The sequence below is a fragment of the Panulirus ornatus genome, chromosome 20 (assembly GCF_036320965.1).
Source record: "Panulirus ornatus isolate Po-2019 chromosome 20, ASM3632096v1, whole genome shotgun sequence".
Taxonomy (NCBI): Eukaryota; Metazoa; Arthropoda; class Malacostraca; order Decapoda; family Palinuridae; genus Panulirus; species Panulirus ornatus.
The window spans coordinates 3,103,313-3,124,237 of NC_092243.1; the positions used below are offsets into that span (position 1 = coordinate 3,103,313).

The window sequence follows — 20,925 nt, forward strand, 5'->3', positions numbered from 1 at the left end:
CTATGACATAAAAAAAAAACATTTGTTGGCATTCTTCTGAGTTTGAAAATTCCCGTGATTTATATTGTATGTTTGCACGAGAGGTAAACTGAGTAGGTCTATTTATTGATTCAATGATTCATGTAAGAATGAAATACACATATGTACTGTGAGCATTTTAGAAATCGATTCAACGATCCATTGTCTGAAAAATCCTTGTTATTTGTCCAAAGGAAAAGAAATCCATAATTTGGAAAGTGTGTGGTAATAAGTTTTGACATCCGTTTTCTCTGATGAACAGGATCCTGAGGATCCTGAGTTTAATTCAGTATGGAATTCTGAATGGAAATTAAAGCGTGGAATCAAATATTCACAATTGTAAGAATTGATATTTTTCACTACACACCAGTGGTTAAAGACTCCACTGACCTAAACCACTTAACTCGTACAGCTCTATTAGCAAAGGTAACGGTTATAATGTATTTATAGGTCTATTGATCATGCATGTATTTGTCTATATATCTATCTATTTGCATCATTACTCCTCTATCAAATCAACGTACGGTATCATAAAAACAGTACATTCACTTAAAAACATAAGGCTAGTCAGAGCAAACTTAGATACTTTTGAAAGTTTTCCCATGTTAACCCCAAATTTTATAGAAAAAGTGCTTCAATTCACACAGACTTTTGAGTGTACGAAAATAAAAGGTAACGGAAAAGAAAAAGAATGTTGCCATATGTGTGAAGAGAAAGAACACTTTCATCTGAATTATATGAAGTCTTCCAGTTGTAAACAAATCAGCAATGGCTGCTTGTACAGTTGGTAGCTACTGGATGAATCACGTTTCATTATGTTATTCGTGCTTATTAAAAAGACGCTGCATTTTTTCAAAGCTGCGAAGTATTCATTGGAAGTCCATATACCAATCAAGATGTAGACTACAAGGAGTCAATCTTATCCATACAAGTTTACCATTGATTCAGGAAGGGGTCATAGCTGCAGCCCAGACCACCTTCAGGGGAGAATCATCACAGTTTAATAGACAGGTACTAACCATCATGATCACTCATTCCACTTGCAATTTTAAAGTGTGGATTCAACAGCCAAATAGGATTCCTTTGGTACTTAGTCATATATATATATATATATATATATATATATATATATATATATATATATATATATATATATATATATATATATAAGGTTACCATATTTACCGAGTCTCCGAGGTAATTATAGCACTTGGGCTGTATTGTATTATGGCGATGATCTACTAGTTTAACTCCGCATTGAAACTAGCTTTGGGAAATGGCTACATATGTTTGATGTCATTTATTTAGGCTTTTATGGTTCCGGAAATACCATGGGACCATAATTTCGGGCATTTTATTTTATTGAGCTACATTAAGTCGACAATTATGTATGTATGAGAAAATTTGGCATTACTTAATGTAGATTTAGGCAGTTCACCTGGAAATTTATCAATAGAACCTATAAAAACTTCACCTAACATCACTTGACAGGTTGTACGAAAGTATAAATATTGTAACATATTTCTTCACTGAGAAGTGTGCTGTGTCATTTTTCTATTCATCCTGATTCATATTGGCAGTACATTTACATGAGTGTGTCAGCTATATTATATTCAAATCACTGACACAAGATAGATTTTGATTGCCAAAGAGATTTACACAGATTCTTTTACATAATACGAAAGGCCCCTGAATCATTATGCACCCCTGGTATTTTTGTAATGACAACAAATCATTTAAATTACCCAAGTCATTAGCCATCTTCTAAGCTAGTTTTGTTGCAAAGCTAGACTGAAGGGTTACCATGCAGATATTGTTTAGTTTCCTTGCACTGTTTTACTGCTGAATTAATGACTTCATGATACACAAACTATGCTAGAATTGAACAGCATTTCTTCTAAATAGTTGCTTCAGATGTGCAAATGACTTATTTACTCTTGTATGGAGCACTGCTCTGTCTGGAAGGATTCTGGCTTTACACACTTTCTAAACATAGTAAAGTCCAATGCAGTCTGATTTATCAACTCTCCCAGTCTTACCCCATGATGTGACCCACTTGCTCTATGTTCGAGTGTTGGTTCACTTTCCCTCTTTTGTAGACATTACTTTGGATTCTACACCCAAGAGCTAGCTGCTCATGCACCTCCACTCTTAGCTAGACCATGTAGTGCTTGTCAAGCTTCTGCATCACATGATTACTTTATGGTCATTGGCAGCTCAAGGGTTGGTCATTGTGATATATGTTTCTCTTTACACTTTACCCATTTATGCCTTTGCAGCAGTTAAGGCTTGTCCTCAGGATCGACTTCTGTCAGTGAGTGGATCCTCCAACAAAGAGAAATTCTTAAAGTGTCACATTTGTTTTTGAACAGCTGGTGTTAGGGATTGAAACAAGCTGTGATGATACAGGTGCTGCTGTCATAGATGATACTGGAAAAGTATTGGGGGAAGCCCTACGCAGTCAGAAAAAAGTGCATATAAGGTAAGTTGTTTGGCAGTCATTGGATTATTACATAATGATGAAGAAAATGTGCATGATACAGAAATGGTGCCTATCCTAAATCATTTATTGTGGTTCACTTATGAATACCGTGTTTAGAAATGGTATCTTACATTTATATAAGACTGTAGTGTGTTTGATTTCAGTAAATTAGATTTTGTTGTAGGTAACAGGCAGCCACTAACCAAAGGGTTACTGCCACCAGGGTATTGGATGGATTTTTGAAGGTGCCAGAACACTGCAGTGCCTATCACATTTTCCTCCTTCGCCCAGGCTGCTGTCTTTTCTTTCTTCATTTACATGAGTTGCAGGAATACAATCCACAAACATACACTTTATCATACTTGACCCTTTACAACATGCAACCCACTTAACTCTTCACTCTACATCATGAACTTCCTAATTTTATAACTTAAGAAAGAATTTTGCCCACTACGATGGTGACATAGTGAGTGAACACTGCAGTGGCTATCACATTTCCCTCCTTGGTCCAGGCTGCTCTCTTTTCTTTCTTCATTTATACGAGTTGCAGGAATGCAATCCACAAACATATACTTTATCATACTTGACCCTTTACAACATGCAACCCACTTAACTCTTCATTCTACATCATGACCTTCCTAATTTTATTCCTTAAGAAAGAATTTTGCCCACTATTTTGTGTGTCATAAGGGTTGACATAACATGGGTGGTAGATGGAGGCTGAAAACCCTCCCAGTTTGAATCATCACTTTCTGAAAATTGGAATGGAAGAAGGAGTCATATGAAGATTTACCATCCATAGCTCAGGCTGGTATGTCTGAATGTGTATGACTAACCTAGGATGAAAAGAAGTGAGAGTGAGATGCTGTGTTTGATGAAGGAAACAAGCATTTCTCAGTCAAGCCTCCCATATGAACCCTCATTCAGTGTGGAAAATAAAACTTTTTGAGGGGTATAGGTAGCTTCATCCCCCCAAAATTTGGATATTCATAATCCTATATTGATTAGCAAGGATTTAACATTAGTTATAAACATTAGCAGGAAGTAGTAGGTGGGAACATTAAGCAGGAGCATTGAAGTAGAAGTAGTCAGTAGGAACATTCAGTAGGAGCCTCTGCAAACACTGCACTAGACTTGCCCTCTACTAGTGACCAGTTAAGGGTGAGTTTTTAAGGCTGAGAAGCATCACTGGAGTTCCTTAGTTATGTAGACTTCATTGCCTTGGCCACCCTCTTGAGGAAGAACCAGAAGGAAACAGGCATCCGAGTTACAGATAGATAACATCCGTTAGTTAAAAATGAAAATGTTTACTTCATTTATGAGATAGCCAACCATCATTTGGAAATCGTTTGCATGTAATGTTTGGGGGTGTATTCTGCATGCACTCTTTTGGGTAGAATGTGGTGAGGCACATATTAGATAAAGTTCACTCTTTCTAATGTGTACATATGAATTTGTAGGTATGGAGGCATTATTCCACCCGTGGCACAACGATTACATGAACAAAACATATGTCAGGTTGTTAATGAAGCTTTGGAGAAGGCAAAGGTGACTGTAGGTGATTTGAATGCAGTTGCCACAACTGTCAAACCAGGTACAAAATATCTTACCTTTTCAATAAGAATTTCCATACTAATGTATAAGGACTAAGTGATAAAGAGATAACAGTCATTGAGAATTAAGTGGTTAATGAAACTCTGTCTTTGTTCTTTAAGTCTTTTACTGTTCCTTTTGTGCAGTGATTTGATCCTCTTAGTTTACTTGGTCCTTCTTCTAAGCATTGTTGCACATTTTAAAAAGATATTAAACTATCAGCATATCATGTCACCACATCTGGTTCCTGTAATATTGGCTTTCTCAGTTTTTGAAATCTCTATTAATCTTTTCTCAGAATCATTCATTTTTATTGTTTTAATATGATGATTTTGTTTGATACATATAGAAGAACTTCGTTTTAGGCTTGCCCTTGTCCTTGGCTGTGGGTACAAAGTATGGGAAGAATCTTGCTTTAAGTGAAGGAAAACCATTCATTCCCATACACCACATGGAGGCACATGCTCTTACAGTGCGTATGATAAAAGAGGTAGGTCACGTGTTGTGATCAGTCTTTGTAGAGGGAAAATTGTATATGTAAAGTATGTATGCACAATGATTCAGTTTTATATCAGCAGAGAAACCATTGAAACAAAGATGCTCTAATTTTGGTTTCTGGAAAGGGACATACTGCTTTGACAAAGTTACTATTTTTCTTTTTTCCAACAATATGTAAAGAGTTTTATGCTGCAGTATTCTTTCTACCCTGTGTCAGGAGGTCATAGCTTACTTGTGGTTGCTTACTCTCTTGATCGTTGGTCAATTATTGGACAAACAATTGATGATGCTGATGGTGGAGAAGCCTTAGATAAGATATTGTACTTGGGTTTACTGTGAAGTGTATACTCCATTATGATGCCAACATCTGTAGTTAATTTATATGTGAAATGTGAATAAGAAATCAGCATGAATTACATTGTTTCCTGTGTTTATCTGCTTTATAACTGGGTGTCAAATAGTAGCATCATTTAAGATTTTTTTCCCAAAATAAGGAGAAGGGGGCCAAGTGAGGAAATTTTCCCTCAAAGGCTCAGTCATCTGTTTCTGATGCCACTTCACTAATATGGGAAATGGTGAATATGAATGAAAAAAAGTGTCTATTTAAGGGTTAGGGTAATGTTTGAACCCCAGCCATGGAAGGGCTTTCATATGTGCTCAAAGGACTTAGCTTTTATTAAACTTTAAAACTCTGATTCTGTACTATGGTTAGGTTTTTCCCAGATACCAGATCTAAAAGCACCTTTTATTACAGAGTGAGTGATGACATTTTTGAACATTCCTTTTCAGGTGGAATTCCCTTTCTTGGTGCTGTTGGTGTCAGGAGGTCATAGCTTACTTGTGGTTGCTCACTCTCTTGATCGTTGGTCAATCATTGGACAAACAATTGATGATGCTCCAGGAGAAGCCCTAGATAAGGTATTGCACTTGGGTTTGCAGTGGACTGCACACTCCATTATCATGTCAGCATCTGTAGTAAATTCATATGTGAAATGAAAAAAATATCAGACAATTACATCATGTTCCTCTGTTTAGAACTAAGTGGTCATACTTTTAAGTGATTCAGTATGTCTGCCTCGTAACTGGGTTTCAGATAGTTGCATCATTTAAGACATAAAAAAATCTTAAAGTCAGTAAGCTTTTATAAAGTGAAGATGCAGGTATTATAAATCAGGCAGGTTACAAAGTTAAAAGTAGGGTAAAGAGAAGAAAACAGTCAGCAGTATTCATGTGAATGTATGGAATTTTGAGTTCATGATCACTGCTTTCACACTCCTTTCCTTTTATTAGTAGTCTGGTCCAAGATTTTATAATATGCTTCATGGTGCTTGCTGTCATTTATGTTTTCATGAAGTAGGCTTACCTTACCACAGCCCCTTTTAGGATATTCCTTCAAGGCCATGATTAATGTTTCATACTATAGAGGGTAAAGACTTCCTTTCAAAGTAATTAGATATGGTGCTGTTACATAAGATTTAGTTTAAGAAGTAAGGTTCAAAACGTCTGTGAACTGAGTTGATAGTAACCTGCTTATCGCACTTTCTTGAGGCATATTTGCACCTGTTAGGTGACTTTTAGTTTCTGCTCCATTTAGCACCAATGTAAGAGCACATCCTTGAAAATAGTTGCTAAGCAAGAGTAAAACAAGTCTGTAAATTCACAGGGCTTTGAGAAATCTTTGGTTTCTCACTGAATGTGGCACTAGCAATGTACAGTGCTGACATGGGTGATTTTTATATTGTCTTTTGCCTAGTGCTGGGCAGGTGAGCAAGCACATCAGCTGTAGGGCATCTGTGCCTGAATCTAAATTGTCTTTCATTTAGCAGATGATATTCAAGAGTTTTTCATTCGATTGGAGTTTGTTGTTTTTTACATTTTTCAGTGATGGAAAGCAGATATACTAGTCTGTAATTCATAATGTATTCTTAGGTCATTTTACATTGGAATAGAACAGTAATTGCTGCTTTGACAAGGCTGGCCAAGGGTAGCATGTGAGAAGCAATGCGACTTTATCTACACAGCTTCATGATAGATTTACCTCATCAGGATCTATAGCCCTTTTAGTGTTTAGCATCTCCACAAGATGAGTATGTCGTTTGATTAGAGGACTTTGTCATTTTTTGCATAGTATGTTTTGGTAATATTGGCTGTTATCCTTTTCAGTTTTAGGCCTGTACTCAGTCTCCAAAGTTTATGGCTGTAGACTAGGTTTTTCTTTATTGCTAGGTACCACTTTCCATCGTGTGAGTCTAATGATGTGATAGTGTTGTTGATAGTGTTGTTTAATGGGGTTTTCCTGATCCTCTTTAAGTAAGGATCACCACAACATGGGCCATTGCTGCTAACCTTAATTTTATTTTGGTGTTTGCTTTCTGATATGAGGTGACTAAGCAATGAACTTCAGTCATTTAGTGACATAGCTGTTTCACCGTTTATACTTGGAAGTTGTTATACTCTAAGCAAGATCCATATTTGATATTGAATTGCCTGTCATTAGTAATAGCCAGATCAAAGCTGATCTCATAATTTGTACAGGTAATGCAATTAGGATATATATTTTAGTGAAAAAGCTAGGATATGGCTTTTTAAAACATATATTTGACCCTGATTTGTCCTTGCACTAGGGCTTCCCAGTTTGTAGCAGCAAGCTTTTATGTGTATTAACTGTCTGTCACACATCTTCCATATCTCTGTTGTGCATATGGAATCCCCATCTTGAGTTATTATGTGACCACCACAGTGAAGAGTACCTTTAAATCTAAATTGGTTTTCCGATTACTAGCTACTGGTTAAGATTATCAGTCCTGAAAGGGTCAAGAGAAGAGGCAGAGATGTAGGTTGGCTTAATGCTTCAAGGTAATTGAATTTATTGTCCTGTTGATTAATTCATCAACTTTGGCTATATTATGTCATTAATTCTGGATGAACAGAACCTCATTGAATAGTGAACTGGATCTGCATCTTGTATGTTATGTACAGGAGAGTAGAGTTTCTAGTATTAATGTACAAATCTTCACAAGGTCCTGGTTGGTTCTTGTATTTGCTCAGCCTTAACTTGTCACAGTATCAAGAAAGATTTCTTTTATGCAACTAATCATTTGAATTAATTCTCTTATAGTTCTCATCTGTGATAGTTCCTTAATTTCATCTTGGATGTGAGTGGTTGAAACCTCCAAGGAAAATTATATTTGGGAGTGGATTTCTAAGATTATCAAGGCAAGCTTCTACATTCTTTACTTGCTTTTTGAATTCATATCTTGTCGTTAAACATTTGAGCAAAATTAGTTTAAATTCTTAATGATTACCAGTTTCATGACATCATTTGAGGATTTTAACTTTCAATTGTTATAAACAGTTCTTTAATGTATAGGCCAAAACCTCAACATTCCCTTTATTTTGTTACATCTTTTTAAGGGTTTTCCATGAAGGGTGTAAACACTATTTGTCCCATATTGTAAGCCACTTCTAAAAGGAATTTTGTTGGCATTTTTCCGTACATGTCTTTGTATACTGGCAAACATGAAGGATATTACATTTCTTAGTACCATGTTCTTGAGAGAGACTCTTAAGTTTTCCTTTACTTTGCTCTTAATTTTTTTTTAATGGATAAGTTGACATGTAAAGAATGATAGTGCAAAAGTGAGGTTTGGTTGTCAGTGCAGTCTTACTGAGGGAGCTGACTAGGCTGTGCTGTATTGGTTTGGACATGTAGAGTAGATGAGCAGAGAATTATTGACTAAGAGGATGTTTATGGTGGAATTGGAGGAGCACAAGGGAAAAGGAAACTAAGAAGGAGACGGAAGGATGGAGTGAGTCTTGAGGTATTATGTCCTGAAAATCTATGATGAGAGATGTGCATGGGATGAAATGAACTGGAGCGATCTTTCATAATGTATAGGGCTGTCATTAGGCTGAACTGGGGCACATGAAGCTATCAGAGGAAATCATTGAATGATCAATGGGTCTTAGCTCTTAGTTTTGTCAAAGATGAGCAAGTGAGGCCATTGTGTGTCCATTCATGGCACCACATTTCAAAGGCAGAAATGGTACCGGATGAGTATGAAAAAAATTCTTTGAGTATTATGGTGTAAGTTTCAGTTCCATTATGGCCCAGAACAAAGCAGTAAGGGTCGTTACCTTCTCAGACTTCCACTTTCTTCATTCATTTCCATGTAAAATGAATTGCATACTTTATCTCTCTTTTATCTCTTACCCTCTCCCCTCTTCCCATTATTTTCTTCTGATCATTTATCTCCATATCTCTCTTCATCTATGTTTGTGCACATGCATGTAATTACCAGTTTGTAATGTATTGATGCAACCTTTCAAATTTTTATATGCTGTCCTGCATTTACCAAATCCAAGTTCAGTTTATTGTATACATCCACAACTGTTTACCATAAGAGTACTTCTCTATATCCTTTATAACAAGATTCTTACTTAATTTCATGCTGTTCCCTTAGGCAGTTCTATTCCTACATCTTTCAAAGAACTTCAAACTGTGTGGATCGGTCTGGTTTGAAAACTCAAAGTTTGTGATCAGGTCCCCCCCTCTCTTCTTTCTTTCATGGTAGGTTAATTTAAAGCCTTTAACCTTTCCCTTTAACTCAACTGTCTTCATTGTTACCATCTTTGCACCTTCTCTCTTAGCTCTTCATGCTTGTTTAGGTATGGTGAACAGTCTTGAGAAATATATTCTAGTTTTGGCCTTGTTTTGTTTGTGAACACCTTGCTATGATACTTATATTGAGGCCTTCTCTTGCTATATGGCACCCTTGGTACTTTACATTTACTGAGGTTAAGTTTCACCAGCCAAATATGAGACCAACTTTGGAGTCTGTTTAGGTCTGTATATGGCAGTAGTGGACAAAAGTGGATACTGTATTATAAAACTTGTAATCAAAACTATAGGTAAATCTTTCATATGAAAAAGCATTTGGATGGTTGCACTTGCATTTAGAGTAGTTTACAAAAATTATTTGACTTGATCAGACATGTAAATTGTACCTCTGTTGACTGAGAGAAAGAATTTCTGCTGATTGATAAGTAGCTCCTTGTAGCAGACTAGATATAACCTGGTCTGATTTTGATTTAACTTGTATCCAAATCAAGTTATTTTTGGTAATGACTGTTGTGTAATATCTCAGTTACTGTTTTAACTTTATATTATGTGATTAATGTCCATCAAGTGGAGATTTGATCCTGGGATTTAAAATACTTAATACTAGAGACATTATATATAATTTTTGCATTTTCCTCCATATCATAGACTCTGAGAATGATTGAAATAACAAATTTTTCAGGGAGCAAGAAGATTAAAACTTCGAAATATACCTGAATGTGCCTCCATGTCTGGGGGACAAGCTATTGAATATCTTGCCTCAAAAGGTGACCCCCACACCTATGAGTTTCCAACACCTATGGGAAAATATAGAGATTGTAGCTTTAGCTTTGCTGGCCTCAAGCACTGCTTGGAAAAGCTTATAAGAAAACTAGAAAAGGAATATGGTAAGGAAGTATATCAAACTTTTCTTTTCATCCAGTGAAGAAGTTTATTCATTTAATTTGTGAACTTCATAGTTTACTAAGTATTCCGTTACATACATTTGATATTGTAGCATATTTATCAAAGTGTTCCTTCTTTTGAATCAGAACCTGAGCATGCAGGAGGGTGAGAGGCATACATTGGGTAGAGTGCATTGGAACGATGTGGTATACAGGGTAGATGTTCTGTCACTGGACTGAACCAGGACTTGTGAAGCATCCAGGCTAAACCATGGAAAGGTCTGTGAAGCCTGTTTGTGGATAGGGAGCTGTGGTTTAGGTGCATTACACATGACAGCTAGGAAATGGATGTGAGTAGACGTGGCTTTTGTTTGTCTTTTACTGTTGCTCCCTCACTAATGCAGAGAATAATACTGGGAGAAGAGAGTGGTGAGAATAAGTGAGCTTGGAAAGGAGACTTGTGTGGAGAAATACCAGGAGAGATGAGTGTAGAATGGTAAAAGGTGAGATCAAATCCATTTCAGCACAACCTCTTCAGGTCTCTCAACTATTCTCTTCTTATTACCACACCACTCCCATACCCTATCATTTCTTAGTCAAATCTCCTCACACATTGTTTTTCTCCATTTCATTACCATCTCATTCACTCCCTTCTCTGCATTCTGGAGCCCATGCCTCAGATCCATACAACACCATAAAAATGATTTTACCTTCAAACATGCCCATCTCTGCCTTCCCAAACAGTGACTTCTACACATTCCTCAATGATCCTAGGACCTGTGCTCCCTAACATGACCTATGACTCACTTCAGCTACCTTGGTTCCATTTGCTTCCATATCCATTCTAGGTATCTAAAACCCTCAACTTCCTCCAGGTCCTCAGGGGCTCCTCCTTAATATTCCAACCAACTTCTATTACTTAATGTGTCTACTGATGTTCCAACCTACTACTTCTACCTAATGCTTCAGCTAATGTTCCTACTTTTTCTACCTGTTTCTACCTAATGCTCCTGTCTAATGTTTCTGCTTACTACTATTATCTATTGCTCCTTCCATTTTGCCAAAGGGTAGGGGTAGTGCATAGCAATCACTCCATTAAAGTGTAAAGTTAAGAAGAATGAGTTGTGTGAGTTAAGTGTTGTCAAGCTTTATGTGTGGCAAGGAGAGATTGTATGTTTATGGACAGAATTCCAGCAGATCATGTGTGGATGAGATAGAAAAAGAGAGAGTTACCAAGGTCAAAGGAGTGCAACTTGACAACCACTGAAGTGCTGGCTCACTATGCAGTTGTCAGTGACCCTTCTGATATCCAGGTGGGTAGTACTCTTAATTTACCTCTCTGATTGGTAGCTGCCCATCACCTAATACCTACAGGTGATAAGTTGGTCAAAATGATATATGGCATTATAGTATAAGGTGTATGGAGAAGTTACACCACGAAAGAGATCAATAGATGCATTTATTGAATTGAGTAGGGCCAGAAATTTTTGAGATGATGGTGCCAGATGAATAATATTTTATCATGTGTGGAGTCATTTGTGTACGGGTGGTGTTAATGGAGACTTTAGTCTCACTTGACAAATTATATTTGCATGCTCGGAAAAAAAGTAAGAAACACTTATTAGTGTAAAAGTTCATGTGTCACATCAAATGAAACTATGACATGCTCAGCATCAGTACATCTACAATATGTAAAGGGCTTCTTCATTTATTTGCAGAGGTTGAAGGTGGCAACATTATTCCTCCAGTTAAAGATGTTTGTGCATCATTCCAGTATGCTATAACTAAGCATCTGGTTAGACAGACTCAGAGGGCAATGGTGTATGCTGATATCAGAAGCTTGCTTCCCAAGGAAAACCAAACTTTGGTATGTTGATTAAACTATCTTTGATTAGTAAGTACACTGTGTAAATGATTCTTTAAAACCTTTTCTAGTGTTTATGCTTAAATCTACGAGGATCAGTACCATCCTATGAGTACCCAAAATGAGATTTTGCATTGAGGCAAGGCTAGAGTGTGGTGTTCACCACTTGACTCGTATGTTGAAGGTTGTTATTTCTTCCGATCACTACTCATTCCATCACTTGTTTTGCTTGTAGTATAATGCTGCATTTTTCAGTGGCTACACCACTGGCATAGCTATCTTTTTTAGGTTCATCCAGTATTATCTTCAACCATGAGTCTGTTGTTATTGTTGAATGTTTCATAATTGTTCACTCCATGTAAATTTCATAGAGCACCTAGTATCACATGAAATAATTTGCTCCACCTTCCTTGTGTCTTTGGCTGAAACCTTTACGGTCTACTTCAAGGGATCACTGTCAACATAAAGATCCTGTAGCTTCTTTGTCTGGGTGGTTTTAGATTTGAAACCTTCTTTGTTCCCCCAGTTTGTTTCCAGGCATATATCATCATATTTCTCTCCATTTGATGTTTGCTGCAGTGAGGCTCTATCTCTTAATTTTTCTGGTAATTGATACTTTCCAGTCCATTTATTTTATTTGTGAAATGTTTCTGTATTCTGTCTTGTTTAATTCAGTCTAGTTTATTGGTGATCAAACAATAAAACATTCAAGTGTACTTCTTAAACATTCATTAAACATTTTGTCCTTTAATTGTCTCTCTCTGAGAGTGGATGTGGCAGTGAATGGAAATATGGAAGTTGAAATTAGTCATGTGGTGGGTGAGGGAACGAAGGTTCTAGAAGCACTAAAGAATGTGTGGAAAGAGAGATCATTATCAGAGAGGGCAAAAATGGTTATTTTTGAAGATACAGTAATCCCAACATTATTATATGGATATGAGGCATGGGTTAGAGATGAGACTCTGGTGGGGAGGTTGGGTGTTTTGGAAATGAAATGTTTGAGGACAGTATGTGTTGTGAGGTAGTTTAATCAAGTAAGCAATGAAAGGGTAAGATGTCTATAAGTGAGAAAATAAATTTTTTGAAGAGATAACTATAAATTCATAAAGGAAGACAGATGTCAGGGTGAAAGTACAGTTAAGGAATACCATTGAGGGAAGGATGTCACAGGGGTGGAATCTCTTGATATGTACCATAGTTTTGACATGTGTAAGTTCTGCATGACCCACCTTTCTGTATTTTGGCACTTATATAGGACATACAAAATCAGAATGTGCAGTTCCAGAATGGAGGTAGATGGCAAAAACTAAAATGTCTTGTGAAAAGTTAAAGTTTAAGCTACTTTATAGTGATATTCTTGGAACCTTCATATTCTAAGAAACTTTACAGGTTTGAAATATGATTGAATATATGATGAAAAACTTGCAGAAATACCAGTGCTTCATTACATTTATCTCCTGCATTTTTCCCTACAGGTGATGTCAGGTGGAGTTGCTTGCAATCATTACATTCAGACAGCATTGCAAAAACTATGTGATTATACCGGTTACCAACTTCTTTGTCCCCCGCCAAAGCTGTGTACTGATAATGGCATCATGATTGCATGGAATGGAATGGAACGATGGAAAGCAAAACGTGGGGTACTTTACGATAAAGAAGACATAGAGGCAGTTGATTTTCTGGCGAAGTAAGTGATTTTTTCTTCTTCCCATTTAGAATATTCCTGTTCTGAACACTTACCTGTAGAAATGAGTGCTGTATTGGATCTGTCCATTCAGGCATGTATCGTTATGGTACATAGATGGGTAGAGAGGATGAGATGAATGCACTCTGTAATACAGAGTTATATACTGATCCTCTTGGAATGATTGTTGGTCATATACAATGGAAGATGTCTGTGTAGTAGGGTGGAAGGGTGATAGAGATATAATTCTCATTTACTAGCTGATTTTACTATGCATATTAGATGATGATGAAGAATTTTAGTTCATATGGAGATACTGCTTATTATTAACACACCACCAAATTGAGGATACATATTAGTGGGACACCAAACAAAACTTATTCATATAATCTCCTCCATGTAAAAGGGACTTGAGTTGTATATTTTAAAAAGATTAGATAAATATTATGTTACTTTTATACGTTCATGATAACAGGTTCACTTATTTACTCAGGAAGCATATTTGCACTTTGTGTTACCTTATAAGTTCATAATGATAGGTTCATTATTTACTAAGACAGCATATATACACACTGTTGGTAGTTGATGAATTAATAATTAGATCATGAGGAGACAGTGATGAAGATATGTCTTACCTGCCATTATGTCTCAGAATGATTTCCACTCACACATGCCCTACCTCCTCTGAACCTTCACACTAACTTGAGCATCCCTGTAATATACATACTAATGTTCACCCACTCTCCTACCATGATGTGCATTCTTACAACCACCTGTACATTTATCCCATCCACCCTTCACTCTACTCTTGTGACCACTTTACACCTAAGTAACAAAAGCTGTTTCTCACACCTTTCTATGTACCCTATCTCTACCTTATTACCTAACATTTGTCCAAAGTTGTTACCAGTTTGAGTCTCATCACATTTATACTAGATTTACATTTTGTAACCCTGCTTAAAACCATGCTTTGATACACTGGGCATGGGTTAAGGGTGCGTTTGGGTGATGTGAGGGGTTTTCTGTAATTGATCCACCCCATTGAACTGGGAATGGAATAAAGTTGGTTTAGTTTCCCTCTTGTATAGGCATTACTTTGGTTTTTGCTACTAAGGTCTGGCTGCTTGTGTGTCCATTGGTTTTTGCTACTAAGGCCTGGCTGCTTGTGTGTCCATTGGTTTTTGCTACTAAGGCCTGGCTGCTTGTGTGTCCATTGGTTTTTGCTACTAAGGCCTGGCTGCTTGTGTGTCCCCGCCACTAGCTAGAACATACAATACTCAGGTAGCTGCTGCATCATGTGGTTACTGTATGACCATTGACAATTTAGGGGTAGGCTGTTTTGATAATTGTTTCTTTCCCTACTCGTCAAAGCTTTAGAACTCTCTACTCTCTCCTGTCTTTCCCACTAACTCTGACCTGGCATAGTTTAAAAGACAGGTTTTTCACTTCCTTCAACATTTTTTGATACTTTCCCTTGTCTCCTTTTTCCCTTTCATTAACCTCTCTATATTTCAGATAACATCCAGCCTTGATATGGACTTTAGTCTGTGACTGGAGCCTCCAACATAAAAAAAAGATGGATAGATAGGTTGACAGATAGACCGATAGATGTATTATTGTGTAGACTGGATATGGAGAAAGCAGTGAAATAAGTAAATCAAAGTTACTGAGATATGATCTTTTATTAGAAACTGCATTATTCATATGGTGTTACCTTTGCACTAATCTGGCATATTGAGATCTAAGTGCATATGTGTTAAAGTAGGCTATTTAAAGTATAGAATAACATAAAACTAATATTTTCAGGTGCCCAGTTGGAGAAGACTTAACAAATGATGTTCGAAATCTTGGAATTAGTAAGCAGAAATGGGTTAAATTTTAACAATACATGGATGTACTATGATAATGGGATAGTGTCATTGTTAAAACAAAGAACATATTTATTTTGAACATGAAAAATAGCAAAATTAGTTGTATTGCTTCTCAATGACCTTGTCAATGCACTACATATAGCTGATATGATGAAGGAATGACTTATTTTTTTGGTAAAGTTCTCTACCAGTGAGAAGAATCATTGAAAAATACATTGAGGGTCTCAGTATAAGCAAAAGAGACAGCAGATGCTGTAAGAGCAGTGTCTCTACAGTCCAAATCACAAAAGATTGTAAGAATTCTGTTTAGGATTCCAAAAGCCAGAAAACCTGACTTTTTAAAAACATAATCAGTGTTTACCACATTTGCATGAAAACAGCTGGATAGTTAGAATGATTGAATACCTGGAAGTACAATAATGGTTAGAATAATAGTTCACTTTGATGTAGAGGATCGGAAGAAGATACTTAAGAAACTATGGGTAATAGACTAGCTTTTGAAAAAAGTTGGCTGTCATTGTGAAATATGACAGTGGTGAGCAGCTGGAAGTTGTGGATAAGTTAAATTATTTGGTGATGATGATCAGTGAGAATGTAAATGAGAAAGTTAAGATGAAAGTACACACAGTCTTTCAAGGAAGAAAAACTGGAACTACATTAAAAACATGGGTGAAAGGGGAGAATTTGGTACTCAGGTGTACAAGAAGCAATCATGATGGGCCTTTCGTCATAGATCTAATGTATAAATGTGAAACCCTAGTTTCTGTGGATTAAACATGAGAGATGGAGATGGATAAGAAATGAAGTATGATTGATATTAGATGAGTAATTATTATAAATCTTGAAAATTTCATTCTTTCATACCTGTTCATCATTTTCCACATTAATGGAATAGCACCAGGAAAAGACAAATAAAATGGCGTCATTTGCTCACATCCATTTTATAGCTTTGTATAATGTATCAAAATCAGAGCCTCTTACAACATCCAGGTGCCACAGACCTTTCCATGGTTGCCCCTGACTACTTCATATGCCCTGGTTAGATACGAGAAGGATGATTGGTGTGGAGAAGCTATTAGGAAAAAAGACAAATGGATGAAACTTTTAATGAGGTGTGGTCATGTGCAATGTGTAACTGATTTGCAGTTTTCCAGTAAAGAAGGTACAAGGAGACAAGGTAGACCTAGAATGAGATTCTTAGTTATGTATGAGATAAGTGAGTAGGACTATAAATTCAGGTGATGCCAGAGGAATGTGTTATATTTAGATGAATTGAAATTATTTGAGTGTGTAGAGATGGTGTGAGGGGAGATTTCACTGTACTGTGACAAATATACAAAGCGTGTAGACTGGAGAAGTAGATGTTTATACAGATAGAAAGTCCATGAATACCTCTGTTACATTGGTCATGGGTTGAGGATGTATATTGATGAATAGAGGGTTTATATGCAACTGAAGCTTTCATAATAATGGGAACGAAGGAAAAGACCATAAATATCTTTAAAGTATGTTCTGAAAACGAATGCTTCATTATGTAATAGCATAACTGAAATTCAGAATTCTTTAACAAATATAACTTGGCTAAAGCAGACATTCAGTAACAAAGATCATCAAATTTAGATGTTTAATTTTGTTTTCTGTGATGGAATGGTTTATTTGTTTTCCATATATTTTGACTTAGGTCTGAATAGGGCTCAGATATCTAGTTTTCTTTTGAGACCATTACTGTAATTTTTCCTCATGGACACACATACATCCCTTTTCCTTTTCATTCATGAAAAAATGATAAACTTTACAATGAATTGCAGTTCATAAGTATGAGATACAATAATTTTGTTTATCTTACAAACTTTGAACACATATTCTAAAGAAGCCCCTATTCACAGTGCTAAAAGTTTTATTACAAATAGGTAATTGACTATTAAGCTTTATTTCTAGAGTCTAACTTGTTATGGACTGCTATGTATTCTTATACATACTGAGAAGATCATTTGTGAACAGTGGAAGGCCATTATTGATAATTCAGGCCCTATAGAAGAAACAGCAGGGGTTCATTTGGAAGCTTTTCACCATTTTGCATTCTTACTTCTACCAGTATTAAACTATCTTTGGCAAACTTTACAATGTAGCCCTGCTGATGGTCTGCTATACTTCCCAGCTGTACATAATGAGAACTATTACTCTGTTGCTATTGCTTGTTATTATATTTTTCCCTATGGGTTATCTCACTTGCTGGGATGCCTTATTCCTTTTTCCATTACTGAAAACAGGACAAACATTCTTATTTGACACTAACCAAAATTCAAGTTAAAATCAATTAAAATCAATTTTTTAATTTTTCCTATATCTCTCTTGTACAGTATATATTTTCACCAAGTTTAAAATTCAAACTCATGTGCACACCCTTGGGGTCCCTTTAGCATGCATACAGAGTTTCAAGTTTCTAGCTGTCATCATCATCATCATCATCATGGAACTATGGTGCTGACAAACACACACAAAAAGTTAATTTAAAAAAATCATAACCTAAGTGCACACCCTTGTGGACCCTTTATATGCATACAAAGTTTCAACTTTCTGTCCATCATGTAGTTATGGTACTGAAAAGTGAACACACACACACATACACACACACACACACACACACACACACACACACAGACACCAGATTTAAAAATCATACCCAGATGTACACTTTCAGGGTCTTCTTAGTAAGCATACAGAGTTTCAAGTTTCTAGCTGTCATTTTCCTGGAGCTATGGCACTGGCAAAAACAAACAAACAAAAACAAAAAACACCAAATTTGAATTAAAAATCATATCCAGGTACACATCATTAGGGTCCCTTTATTAGATATACAAAGTTTCAAATTTCTATCTGTCATTATAGAACAAAAATGTTGACAAACACATAGACACCAAGTTTAGATATAAAATCACACCCAGGTGCACAATCTTGGGGTCCCCTTAGTATGCATACAAATTTTCAGTTTTCTAGTAGTCATCATCATGGAGATATGTTACTGACATAAACGGACACCAAATTTAAGAAATAATACCCAGGTGTAAACCCTTAATGTCCCCTTAGTATGCATAAAAAGCATCAGGTTTCTGGCTGTCATTGTCATGGAACTATGGTACTGACAAAACACATAGGCTGTTTTATTAGGATACTTAAAATCCAAAAATGTTTTATAGCAGTAAAACTAATCTCAGCATTGGATACCATAAAAGTACTAGCCAGTGTAGTTTTAAGAAATATAAACATTTTTAAAAAAAGGTTCCTTTCCAACAAAATACCAAATATTTCATCAATATATTAATACAAGACAAGAATTGTAAGTACCAAAATATTATATTTTTACAACACTACGTTTGTCTTTTTGCATACTTCTCTAAGCAGTTTATATTTCAGGGAATTGGTCTGATATCTGTTTTATGTAGTGAATATAGTAATGCTGCTAATAATAAATGCATGCAAAAAAAAAGAATTTGAACTACATAGAGCTTTTAGGGAACAGATACCATATACAATTGTTTATGGCAGACAACATGGGACCAAACATGTTTCTATCCATATCCCACTCAGACTCAATTTATTTTGTGGCTCTTTAACCTTAAGCATAGTGTCTTGTGCCTTCTCACTATATGACTCAGTGCCCCAAAATAGATAGTATATTGTCCTCTGCTCTGTTATTTCAATGTTTCAGTGTCTTTTTTTTTTTTTTCTGTCTCCCGCATTTCCGAGGTAGCGCAGTGTCTTAACATAATTAATTAAAATTTCTTGTGCCCAGTGTCAGTCAGAAAAATCAAAAAATCAAAACAACAACAATGATCAGGGTGTAGCTGTAATTTAGAGCTATCTGTTGAGCCCTGAGATAAAGTGAAATGTGTTGATTAAAACAGTATTGTTGTTGGATGTACAATGATCATGAATTTTTCCTTCACTTCTAAGGATTCTGTCATGATGTTTCTGTTATGCAGATTTAAAATGATCTATTATAAAGGGGACTAAATATGTCACTTATTAACGTTTTTCCAATGCTAAAGTAAATATAATCACAGTGTATATGTAGTTTAAGCTAGATTAATAGATACTGCCAAATTGAAGCACCTTACCATTTATTTTTGGTCTGCTAAATGGCAGTCAGTTTTACAGTCGGATCAGCTATATGTGGCTCTTATGACTAGCCAGGTCACAGTCAACCTCACTGTCAGGTTAATTAGTTGCATTATGCTGCCCATCAGTATCTCCCTCTCCAAAACTCATTCATAATGAGATGCAGAGTTATGAGGCAGGTAGGCTAAAAACAAATGTAATTCTACATAAGCCTGCAAACAAATTCCATTTTGTGTCTCTGTCATTTATTTTATTATATATTCTATTGCTTTGCAGTGGTAATGTTTATATAAGTTTTATTATCTTGTACTTATAATATTTTAAAGCAATCATTAATGAACAAATACATGTAGAAAAGACAACAATAGACCAAAAGCAATCACAAATTCATTATCATCATAAACATATATGCACTTGCTTCACAATTGTGAAATTGTTATTTGTGCCATGAGTGTAGAATATTGAAGAGTAATCATATACAAACAAATGTATGTAAAAGAAAACCTATGTGCAAGCAAAAACAGCACCACAAATTAAGTTTTAGGATATTTGTGCACTAGCAGATACATGCATCTGAACAAACTCACCTTGTCATTGTGAAGTAGTTTTAATGTTTACTACCTGCAGTGTAAAGTATTATATAACAATCATTTATGAACAAATGTATTTAAGAAACATATATGACTGAAAACAGCATTACATATTAATATTGTAAACATTTACACGGTACTGGTAGCTCACATTTCAGCAATCTCGCTTTGTGATGGTGAAGTTTTTATAATATATACTTTTTGATGTATAAAATATTACAGAGCAGTAATTCGCAAGAAAATGAAAATGAAAATAATGTAAGACCAAACAGCATTACAAATTGATTGAAGTAATCACTAGTGCATTAGTGGTAGCATGCACCTTAACAAAAGCACTTTATATGTTGAAGTTGGTATAATGCTTGGTGTACTGTATGCGATATTATAAAGCAGTCATGACAAATGCATACAAATTGAACAATGTAAGACCAAAAAGAGCACCACATATTGATTGTTATTGTAAACATATACACAGTGGCAACAGCACTCATCTCAAAAAATTTGCTTCGTAAAAGTTGTTATAAATTATATGGCGTCCACAATACTGAAGAGCAATCATCTCTGACCAAATGCATGTGGAAAAATGCAAGAACAAAATCACTCATGAATTTATGATTATTATAAACATATACTTGCTAATTGAGGGACAGGGTGTGAGGATGTGTTGCTGCATGACTCACACCATCTCATGGACCAAGACA

At 35.8% G+C, this 20,925-nt stretch overlaps 1 protein-coding gene across 4 annotated transcripts; it reads left to right on the plus strand.

Annotated features, from left to right (window-relative positions):
* Positions 1-306: 306 nt before the first annotated feature.
* Positions 307-15,614, plus strand: Tcs4 (Threonyl-carbamoyl synthesis 4). Of its 4 annotated transcripts, none has more exons than XM_071674537.1 (9): positions 307-444; positions 2,391-2,500; positions 3,961-4,094; positions 4,459-4,583; positions 5,381-5,509; positions 9,895-10,099; positions 11,815-11,963; positions 13,436-13,647; positions 15,451-15,614. In XM_071674537.1, the coding sequence occupies exons 1-9, from the start codon at positions 322-324 to the stop codon at positions 15,524-15,526; spliced, it is 1,263 nt and encodes a 420-aa protein (XP_071530638.1). In that variant the 5' UTR covers positions 307-321; the 3' UTR covers positions 15,527-15,614. The 4 variants fall into 4 exon arrangements, with proteins under 4 accessions (XP_071530638.1, XP_071530637.1, XP_071530639.1 ...); XM_071674536.1 differs by lacking the exons at positions 307-444; positions 15,451-15,614 and adding exons at positions 621-1,029; positions 15,160-15,417; XM_071674535.1 differs by lacking the exon at positions 307-444 and adding an exon at positions 628-1,029.
* Positions 15,615-20,925: the final 5,311 nt, after the last annotated feature.